Source organism: Propithecus coquereli, unplaced genomic scaffold, assembly GCF_000956105.1.
Source record: "Propithecus coquereli isolate 6110/MARCELLA unplaced genomic scaffold, Pcoq_1.0 Scaffold113, whole genome shotgun sequence".
Taxonomy (NCBI): Eukaryota; Metazoa; Chordata; class Mammalia; order Primates; family Indriidae; genus Propithecus; species Propithecus coquereli.
The window spans coordinates 4,344,078-4,355,675 of NW_012135303.1; the positions used below are offsets into that span (position 1 = coordinate 4,344,078).

At 40.4% G+C, this 11,598-nt stretch overlaps 1 protein-coding gene across 1 annotated transcript in view; it reads right to left on the reverse strand.

The window, feature by feature from the left end:
* The window catches only part of NIF3L1 (NIF3 NGG1 interacting factor 3-like 1 (S. cerevisiae)), a 40,605-nt gene extending 29,704 nt beyond the window's left edge, over positions 1–10,901 (reverse strand). The window contains exons 1-5 of the mRNA XM_012655561.1: positions 10,244–10,901; positions 9,258–9,420; positions 5,850–5,976; positions 4,307–4,445; positions 2,567–2,650 (exon numbers count right to left, since the gene is read on the reverse strand). Coding sequence (XP_012511015.1) covers positions 2,567–2,650; positions 4,307–4,445; positions 5,850–5,976; positions 9,258–9,420; positions 10,244–10,679 — 949 coding nt within the window. The 5' untranslated portion in view covers positions 10,680–10,901. The remainder of the gene's footprint in view (positions 1–2,566; positions 2,651–4,306; positions 4,446–5,849; positions 5,977–9,257; positions 9,421–10,243) is intronic.
* Between the last annotated feature and the right edge of the window lie 697 nt (positions 10,902–11,598).

The window sequence follows — 11,598 nt, forward strand, 5'->3', positions numbered from 1 at the left end:
CGGCACTCCAGCCCGGGCAACACAGTGAGACTCTGTCTCACAAAAAAAAAAAAAAATGACCTATAATTTTCAGAAATCTTCAGAAATGACAATGTTATGAAAATAAAGTTGAGGAACTATTCCAGATTGAAGGAAACTAAAGAGATATAACAACTAAATGCAACACGTGGTCATGGATTGAATATGGATCAGAAAAAGAAATGCTATAGACCGAGCATAGTGGCTCATGTCTGTAATCCTAGAACTTTGGGAGGATTGCTTGAGACCAGGAGTTTGAGACCAGCCTGAGACCCCATCTCTACAAAATATTTAAAAAATTAGCCAGGTGTGGTGGCACATGCCTGTAGTCCCAGCTACTGGGCAGGCTGAGGCAGGAGGATCACTTGAGACCAGGAGTTTAAGGTTGAAGTGAGCTATGATGATGCCACAGCACTCTAGACGGGGTGACAGAATGAGACCCTGTCTCAAAAAAGAAAAGAAAGAAAGAAATGCTATAAATTTTGATCAACTGGCAAAATTTGAATATGGCCTGTATATCAAATAAGTGCTTTAACAATATTAAATTCCGGAATTTGGTAACTGTTCCATGGTTTTATAAAAGAATGTCCTCGTTCTTAGGTGATTATATGATGAAGTATTGAGAAGTAAAAGGTCATCATGTCTGCAATTTATTCCAAAATGGTTCTGGGGGAAATATATGAATATATATACAAAAATACATATTTTAACTTACACACACACATATATATCCATAGAGAATGTACAGATGTGAAAAAATATTACCACTAGTAATCTAGGTGAAGGGCATACAGGAGTTCATTGTACTATTCTTACAACTTTCTATAGGTCTGAAATTCCTTTTAAGTAAAATGTTAAAATGAATTTTAAAACAGCCACATACCATGCTGTAAGATATTCAGTCAAATTGCCTGTATTTTGTAAGTTTATTTCAATCTGGTACAAATTTGAGGGCTTATAAAAACCTTACATCTTCAGAAAAAAACAGGCAATAGTCAAGTACATTTTTAATTTATTAGTTCAGAGCAAGTCCATCGGGCTTGCTCAGATGCTGTACTTCTACTCTTCTGGACATGACAATGTTTTTAGTGCAGCAGCCTTTGTAAGAGAGTGTGCTGTATAGTAAGTCATGGGTGTGGGAAGCAGCCAATGGAATGGCCAGAAGGTTAAGACCCTAGAGTCTGGTCCTAGAAGTGGGAAAAGTAATTCTTTAACTCTCTCCTAACCCTAAGGAGGAGCAGAGGTGGAAATGCAGCTGGTACCAGCAGGTATACAAAGTAGGAATCCTTTAAAATGCCTCCAAATCCTTTGGATGAATAATGGGTCATGTTTGGCCATATCCCTGAGTAGTAACTAGGTCAAGTAATTCTTTCAATAAAAATTAACCAGTACCTATAAGGTATTATTCTCAAGGATAGAGTTATAAAGCCCGGGAGCCAGATAAGTAACTTCTTTCCAACAGAAATACATATTGGGGGTTAAGGATGAAATGACAGGGATCCAAGAGGGGCAGAAGCAGGACAGTGTCAGAAAAGGCTTCTCAGAGGAGGTCATCACTTATCACTAGAAGTACAAGGAAAGGGGCAAGGAAAAGGGATTCTAGCCAAAGAAAATGGCATATGCAAAGGCTACATGAAAGAGGATGCAACATTCAGGCTCTGCCAGGACAGATAAAGGAAATCACTAAAGTCTTTTTAACCAGGACCATTAACACCATCAAATCTACACTTTCAAAACTTAATTTTAGGGAGTATATGGAATATAAGTTTAGAGGCTTGATGCAGTACTTCAGGTAGATGGTGTTTGGGTAGAGATAAGGAGAAAGGTTCTAGAGAGATCACAGAGATCGAACTGATAGGAATTGATGACTGGCTTTAGGTCTGAGTAAGACGAGACATTTTTCTAGCAAACATGACAGGGTAGAAAGTATCATCAACTGACATGAAATCTGAGAGGAATCAGGTTTAGGAAGAAGATAGGTTAAATAAACGTTGAACATCAATTTTTTTTTTTTTTTTTGAGACAGAGTCTCACTCTGTTGCCCTGGCTAGAGTGAGTGCCGTGGCGCTTAGCTCACAGCAACCTCAAACTCCTGGGCTCAAGCGATCCTCCTGCCTCAGCCTCCCAAGTAGCTGGGACTACAGGCACGTGCCACCATGCCCGGCTAGTTTTTTCTATATATTTTTAGTTGTCCAATTAATTTCTTTCTATTTTTAGTAGAGATGGGGTCTCGCTCTTGCTCAGGCTGGTCTCGAACTCCTGAGCTCAAACAATCCGCCTGCCTCGGCCTCCCAGAGTGCTAGGATTACAGGCGTGAGCCACCAGGCCCGGCCTGAACATCAATTTTTGAGATAATCTAATAAATTACTGAATGGTTTTTTCCCTCCGCAAAGAATAAAATACATCCCTAATTCTGGTGTAGTTCCTGTTTAATCCAGGTATGTATTAGACATCATCTATGTGCCAGGCACTGTCCCAAAATCTACTATTTTTGTATTTGTAAAAAACAAACCATAGTTCGGAAAGAGAGATCTAAAGGCCATCCTACCTGTGAGGTAAAGGTCAGCCTCTACGCCCTGTAGAACGCTGCTCCCAGAACCAGCACAAAGGGCCACGACTTTGACTTGGGACTCTTCAACATAAGAGAAACAAGAGACCAATGCTTTACAGTTCCCTTTCATTTTAATAATATAATTCGTACTCCAAGAATCTTAGATGTAATGCAGATTTCACTCCTGGTCTCATCACCAGTATATGAATTGTGCTTACTGAATTTTTGACACTTTCTAATATAATCAAACAGATCACTCTTTGGTATTGCATAGCTAATCCAAGGCAGCGTTATTACTCCTTTGGATGTGGCTGCACAAGCCCACAGCCACTGCGTAGTACTAATGGTGCAGCTCTAGGTTTTATCCCAATGCTGCTAGGTACACTGGTGAGAGGCAGGCAAGTACTACCTCTATTCTCAGGTGAAGAAGCTGAGGAACTAATAGGGCTAGTTAGAGGAATGCTACGAATGCATTTAGCACATATTTTTTTAATATACTATCCTCTAAGAACATAATATACTAATATACTATCCTCTAAGAACATCCTCTGAAAAGTGAAATAACAGAAACTTTCAAACCAAAATCCAAGTATTCAGCATTTAGGTTTCTAAAATGGATACTTTATTAGTAGTCACTGCAGTTTAGGGGTGTGGTGTGTCAAAGGGGGGCTTTGGAGTTGGACTGGAACTCAAATCCCACCTCTGCTGTCCATTTGCTTTGGAAACTAACTCCCATGAGTTGTTTGACCTAATTGTGAACTTTTGGATAAGTTACTTACATCTCTGAAACTCAATTTTCGACCTATAAAATGGGAGTAATAATGCCTAGCACATAGTTAACAACAGCTAGCCCTTTAACTGTACTTAATGTGCACCAGTCACTGTGTCATGTCACATGGACTATAGTGCCACCGAGTTAGGTTTTATTATTAGTGCGGTTTTTACAGATGAGGCTGCTGGGACACAGAGGAGTTAAAAAAATCTGTCAAAGTCATGCAACAAATAGGACAGACAAATTTGAACCCAGTTGTCTGAGCTCAGAATTCATACCCGTTACAACTGTCTGTGCTCCACTGCTTTTGCAGTGGGAGCTCACGAACATAGGAAAGACACTGAGTACACTGTGGGCTCACTGCCAGTGTCCAGCAAATGTCTGTTCACTCTTTTTGTTCCCAAAAGTACTAGGAAAAGCCAGAAGAAAAGACAGTGGCTACAAGACTTAGAAACTGCACCCAGTAACATCTCTCTATAAAATATCATCAGTCATGTTAAGTGCAAAATTTATGTTATAATTGCAGCAATCATGATTCTAGCTCTCTTCCTGGCACATGGTAAGATTGCACTTTATGTCCTCTCTGGGTTATATTGGGTAATGTGACTAAATTTGGGAAGATGAGTTGAGCAGAATAACATGTTTCATTTCCAGCCTGGAAGTTTTAACTGATAGTTTTTTAAAACCCTCTAAAATAGTCTCCCTCTGCAGCAGCGACCAGTCTACAATGACTTGACTTTCTCTGCTGGCTGAGATCAACATGTAGCATGACTGTGAAATAAATCTTTTTGATTAAGCCAATGAGATGTCTTACATAGGTGGAACCTTGCCAACCCTTATAGATAAATCATCTCCTGTGAGCTACTAACACATTCTCTACCACTTATATTAATATAACTAAGAGTTTCAACCTTTGTCCAATATTATCAGTAGGTATATTGGATAAATGAAGGAGAAATATTTACCTAAGGTCCTCCCTACTCCAAGAGCTAAGCGAATATGAGATAGTTTTAGGTGTCTTTTGATTTGCTCAATCATAGTTGCCAGGGAGACAGATTCATCCAGTGTGCATAATCGTCCCATTCCAGTATGCAGAAGCAAAGGCTGAAGAGAAACAGAAGTTAGAAGCACTGTCGCTGTCCATTATCAGTCCTAAAAAACCAAACTTATAGAACAGCAAATACTGAAATCAATAAAACATGCATACTATGAGCTTACTGTAGCCAGCTCCACACTAAAGTTTGGGGATGCAAACCTAACAGAAACATTTTGGTGTCTAGGAGCTCACAACCTCCCAGAAGGGCAGAAGTTTAAATGAATAATCATAATAAAAGCATTTAAATACAAGGTAAGTACTGTTGTTATAGGAGCACAAAAGAATACAAACTAAATGAGCTGGGACTTGGGGGGTGGTACTTGGGGGAAGCAGATTCAAAGAAAGTTTTACAAGGACTTGGGTTTTAACTGTGCTAAAAAGCCTAGACTGCCTCCTGTAGGTACCCAGTGAGGAGACTACTAATATCCCAGGTGAGGGAAGATGAGAGTTTCAAATACTGTGGTGGCAGAGCTAATAGAGATGAGAAACACTGAGGGACAGAATCAGCAGGGCTTGGACTTACAAGAACAAAGGAGGAATAGTGGAAACTTGGAAAATAAAGTAGATAGATAATATTAACTTAATGTGAAATGGAACAAAACAAAAGCAAAGATGTAAAAGGGTGGGGTGGGGATAAAGTCAGTGTTTGTATGTATTAGATGTGAAATGCTTGTGGGCTCTGTAAGTGGAAAATGTTCAGAAAGTAGTCAAAAGCCAGGCACAGTGATTCACGCCTACAATCCTAGCACTTTGGGAGGCTAAGGTGGGAGGATTGCTTGCTTGCGGCCAGGAGTTCGAGACCAGCCTGAGCAAGAGCGAGACCCCCCCATCTCTACAAAAATAGAAAAATTAGCAGGGCATGGTGGCGTGCACTTTTAGTCCCAGCTACTTGGGAGGCTGAGGCAGGAGGATCGCTTGAGCCCAGGAGTCTGAGTTTGCAGTGAACTATGATGTCACTGCCCAGGCAACAGAGTGAGACCCTGTCTCAATAAAAAACAAAAACAAAAAAAGAAAGTAGTTGGAAATATGGGTTCTTTTACATTTTTTGTTTATCTTAGGAAAGCATTCTGAGCCAGAAAGTAAAGATATAGATTAAACCTGTAACTCTGTAACCAAGTCTATAACCCTGAAGAAGTACCAATATATTCCTATTCCTGGAATGTCTCCCTTTCTCAATATACTTTCCAGGGAATATTATGCTTTCACTGCCACTTTATACTTCTTTAGGTAATAGTTAATGGCCTGTTGATAAAACAATTTACAAATGAATTTGCTGAAGAAAAATGCAAAGGAATCAAACTCAAATTGTATACACTAAACATGTACAATTCTTGGTGTATCAATTATACCTCAATAAAGCTGTTAGAAAATGCACAATAATGTAAGATCAGGTGTTAAAATATTTTTATTACCTTCTCCAGTGACAGAATTTCAGTCTTCTGATAAAGTTGTTTGTTCTCGGAGAGAAAAGCCACCACCTGCATCAAAGCCTTCTGAGTACAATTCAGACTGATCCGTGTTTGTTCTTCATCATCAATCCTAGAAAAAACAAATCACTCATTGGTTTAGGATAATTATAACCAAAATGTATTTTAAATAATCCACAGTTTACAAACCTGCTATAATAGGAGATTAGATTTATGTGGTACTAAGGATTTAACCAACGGAACCCATTTAATCCCAAACCAGTCCATTTTCCAGAATAGTTTTTCAAACTGTAGTATGCATCTGAATCACCTGGGGGATTTTACTAAAACAGTGCTGGCCCCATCCCTAGAACTTCTGGTCTAGGTGGGGGTCTGAGAATTTATCTTTCAAACAAGTTCCAGGTGATGCCAATGTTGCTGGTCCAGGGACCTCACTTTGAAACCACTGTTATTAATACCAATTGTGCACCAGAAACCTGCTCAGCTGGGCATGGTGGCATGTGCCTGTAGTCTCAGCCACTTGCGGGGCAAAGGGGAAGATCTCTCGAGCCCAGGAGTTCAAGAACAGCCTGGGTGATAGAGTGAGACCCATCTCATAAAAAAAAGTAATAATAAAATAAAAAAAAAAAATCTCCTGCTAACTTGTTAAAATGACAGCTGCTGGACCTGTCTACAGATCCAGCGAAACAACATCTACGAATGGGGCTGGGGCAAAATAAATTTTTACAAGCCAAAGACGGGGTAATTTTAAAATATCGTTGAATGAACATGAGAATCTCCTGGACAGATTCTCAAGCAAACTCCATTATAATCACACAGGTCTAGTATAAAGCCAAAAATCTGCAGCTTTACTAAGCACCCCACTAACAATGAGGCAGGGGGTTCTTGAATCACCCTCTGAGAAGCAATGCTCTAGAGCCTCTCCAAAAAGATTGGCATCAAGAAAGTTTTCTATTTAGATAGACAGAAGGGAGGCTGGCTGCTGGTCAGATCTTCATCTTGAAGATGAGGTCATCACCGATCCTGGTCAGCTCGTCATTTTCTTTAATCTTCTTCTCCACCATCTTCTCCAGTGAGTGGATCCACATCTGCCCCTTCCTCAGGCTCGCCTGGAACGCCAAGGCCTCCTCTTGGGCCTTGCTCCAGACCTGGACAAGCTCCTCATTTGCCAGCTTGAGCTTCTCTTCCGCGTGGGCCTTCAGTGCTTGGTATCTCTGGCCCTCATAGTCAATCCTCACTAAGTACTCCTCAGTGCACCTCCTCAGCAACTCTTCATTCTTGTGGTACCTTCAATCACCTCCTTCTGCTTCTCAAACCGTTAGAAGAGGTCAGAGAAGGACTTTTCATGAGGTTCAGGTCTGCAGTAAGTTGGTCTTTTTCTTTTAAAACTTTCTGGATTTCGGCTTTGGCAAGTTCCTCCTGTTTCTGAGCCTCGTCCAGTGCCTGGTACACGACTGCCTCAAACCTGTCCATGATCTTCCCCAGCTCCAGGTTCTTCCCGTGGAACTCCTTACACTTGCGTTTCAGCTCCAGGTTTTCCTCTGTGTCCCTTTCACTGCCATGTCCAGATCCTTCTGCTTGTACTGCAGCAGGTCCACAGTGGGCCCAGTGGCAGGCAGGGGTGGGCCCGGCATGGGAACATCCAGCACTCCCAAGAAATCAAACTCCACGAGTGTGGCTTCTGGCGGATTTCCTGAGGAAGGCCAGTCTGCGTCATGCGTGCTGTTTGTCCCAGTGGCTGTGGTCACTGGTCGACGAGGACTGTCCTTCAGTAGCGGGTTGAACTTGAGGTATAAGTATTGCTTCCTCAAGGCCAACTCCTAAAACGAGGAAGTTCCAAACTGCTCCAGGTAATCTACCTCAGCCCCTGTGCCTATGATCTCTGCAGGGTCTCTGAAGCTCTCCCCTCTCAGCTCCAAGGCAGGCTCTGGCCCCTGCTGAGAGGAGGGCACTGCCTTACTGCCTGGACACAGAATTCTAGAACTAAAGGACACCTTTAAAGATAAACTGGAGGCATAATTGTCAACATTGTAATTATCTGTGGAACTTTGAAAAAAGAAGGAAAAACAATGCCTGGACCACTATCAAATGGCAAAACCCAGAAATTATCTGTAATATCAAAAAAACTGGAACCAAACTAAAAAGTCCATCAGTAGGAAGAGGGATGCTTAAACTACAGTACATGCCTAATAAGAAACACCACACAGCAATTAAGAATGAGATCTTATACACTTATATGTAAAGATCTCTAAGACCTCCTGTTAGGTTAAAAAAAGGGACAGACAGCATATCATTTAATTAAAACAGTGTGTAAAACAAAACTATGTATTTCTTCATGTCCCTATACATGTTTGGAAAGATACCCACGTCTCTGAATAGTTTTTTTTTAATTCCCCAAAACTATTTCAGGACATTTGCAATGGTCTCTCTCTCTCTCTTTTTTTTTTAAGACAGGGTCTCGTTCTGTTGCCCAGGCTGGAGTGCAGTGATACCATCATAGCTCACTGCAGCCTTGAATTCCTGGGCTCAACTAATCCTCCCACCTCAGCCTCCTGAGTAGATGGAACTATGATACATGCCACCATACCCCGATAACTTTTTAAAAATTTTTTTGTAAAGACAAGGTCTCACTATGTTGCTCAGGCTAGTCTCAAACTCCTGGCCTCAAGCAATCCTTCCGCCTCAGCCTCCCAAAGTGCTGGGATTACAGGTGTGAGCTATTGCCCCAGCCAGCAGTGATTTTACTATAAGCAATCTGTACTTAAAAACGACTCATCAAAGAGATCACTTTTTGGTTGTAGCCCAATATGTGTTTTAATATTAATAAAAAGGCACTATATTTATCTTTTTTTTTTTTTAAAAAATCATTAAGTCCTAGCATTGTATAACTTGTCCTTGATGTTCCCACAGGTATTAGGACAAATTAGCCTAAGAGAAAATCTCCTATCTCTGCCCTAAATAATTCAATGATTGACCTCATAAGAGGCACTTAAATATATTCTTCCTAAAAAGTGCCTGGGAATCACTGATTTGCTGGGAACCAATAAATGTAAACCTTATGATATCTTTACATCACTAAGGTCTATCTATATTCTCTAAAGTAAAAACAACTACCTTTCAACATTACCAGGAGGATTAGAAACACTGCATGTAAAATGCATAGTATAGTCCCTCCTATGTAGAAAATAGTAAGTGTTACCTATCATTTTTATTGTTTTGAAAGATTCCATATTTCTTTTATTCTACGACCCATGTGCAAATGAGAAGTATGCTGCTTTGTAAACCAACCCTAGGGAAAATGATTTCTTTCAAACCTAAATACCAGGGTTACAGACTTTCTTAAGGAAAATGCTTACACATAAATACACGCAAAAAGAGAAAAATAAATTGTACCTGGCAGAAAAAGAAGCTACAGAAACATCTACGATTCCTTTCACTGCAGACATGATTTTGTCCAGGTCTTGGGTGTGGTTAACATTGAATTCTACTCGGTGGGTTCCCTCTGTAGGGTAGTTGGGTGCTTTGGAAGGATGTATGGGCCTAGAGGTGCAAGCTCCTAGAGAAAAAATTGTGGGGAAATGGGAATTTCTGTGGGTTTTTTTTTTTTAAGATTAAAAAGATAAACTATTATAGGCAAAATTTATAAGAAATGACTTTTTAAAAAAATTCATTCTCATATGCTTATGAGTATACACACACATATATTCCCCTTAGATATACAGCCCCCATAATGTAGAGCTTCAGCATGGACATACAAAAGCAAACTATTTAGAGAATTTTTTCCAAAAGATTCTTAAATTTCAGAAAAATTTGGACAAGAAAGACTAACTCATGGATTTTTAGATGATACACAGAATTGTTGACTGCTTGGTAAATCTACCTATGTAAACCATGATTCAGGTTGCAAATGCTCATTATCTGTTAGACCACACTAATCTAGATCATATTATCATAAAAGCTTCAGCCCAAAATGAGTAAACTAAAAAGATTTATTAAAATAAAGCTAAAACACTATGCTGAATTCCCTCATTGTGCTGGGCATAAATAAACATTCAATAAAACCCCGATATCTATTTAACTGACATATCAAGTGTTTTCTGGAAAGCCCTGAACTTTCAATTCAACAAGCATTTTTTGAGTGTGTGCTAGGTACTGTGCCACATAGTGAGGAATCACAAAGCTCAGTCCAGCAATGAAGACTTCTTATGCTCTCTTTATTCATTAAGGATAAAAATGTTTCATTTTCCAAATAAAATTTAATTGCCAAGTTTCAGCAACATTTAATGCCCTCCCTACTCCACAAACTTTATAAGAAAGACATTCTAAAGTTTCAAAGGATTTGTAGGAAAATATTAAATATGAAAGAAGAGGCTTCTCACCAAGTCCTTTAGCCAACCAATTGTTGACTCCTTGGGGTGCAGCATCATAGGCTGTGTGAGGAGAGTAGATACCAACTCTGTTCTCCAGAGCTCGGATCACCAGGCGCTCCTTCCAGGTTTTCCAGGTTATGCACTTCATGGGTCGGAAAATAGGTGGATGGTAGGAGAGAATGAGATCTGCTTTCTTTTGCAGTGCCTCCTCCATCACTTCCTCAGTCAAGTCATTGGTCAGGAAGAGTGTGTTTACAGTATGTGGTGGGCTTGGTTCCACCAGTAATCCAACATTGTCCCAACTCTCAGCAAATGAGAGGGATGCAAAGTCATTCAATGAGGAAAGGAGAGCCTTCAAATCCATGAAGGAACGGGAAGAACTGCAGATCAGGGAATCTACAAGCCGGACTGTTGTGGGAACCAGGCGTACACAAGATGACAACATACAGAAATCAGGTAAAACTGAGTATCTGAAGGCAAAACACAGAAAATGGTACACACACACACTTTAGGCCTGGATCTTTGAGGCATCAAAGCATATGGGCAAAAGAGCTGTTGTCAGAGAGATCTGGGTCCAAATAGTGACTCTGACAATTACCAGCACATTGTAGTTTTAGGTAAGTCATTTAACCTCTCGGAGCTTGTTTTCTTACCTACAAAATGGAGATACTATAACCTACCTCACAGGCCATCCAGAGGAGCAAATGAATATGTCACCTAGCAAAGCCTGTACATAATACACAAATGCGTATCTCCTCCACCCAGCCACCACACCTTTGTTCTTATTCTCCCCACCCTTGTTTCAACTACCCTCCTCCCTAATCCTTTTCTCTAAATATTACCATTCCTTTTTCCAAGACCCCCTTCAACTTCCTAAATAAAGCTTTTCTTGAAAAATCTTCCTTTTTGGCATTTTTCCCCAACCCTTTCCTTCCTTTCCCTCCCCTCTATTATTCTCACATTACAGTTCTGTTGGTCTGTCTCCCCCAGTATGCTAAAGTTGCTGGAGGATAGAAACTATCTTTAATAAATCTCAGTGTCACCAGCATAGGCCAGCACTAAATGCTTACTACAGACTGACAGTCCCCCTCTCCTGACTAAAACAGAATTGAGTTGGGATGGTATATACTGGTATGCACTAAAACATGCTTTATCAAAAAATATAATAATATTTAAAATTTCAAGTGCTTTATCAGCAGCAAGAATCAAGGAACACACAGATAGGTCACGTTACAAATGGGCAGGGTCAAGGCAGAAGGCAGGAGCTACTGCTCCTCAACCAATAACATCTGCTTCAAAAGGCCAGGCAAGAGAGGTGTAGGGCACTTAGCCCACACAGCCTGTAAGCCTTCTAATCATATGCA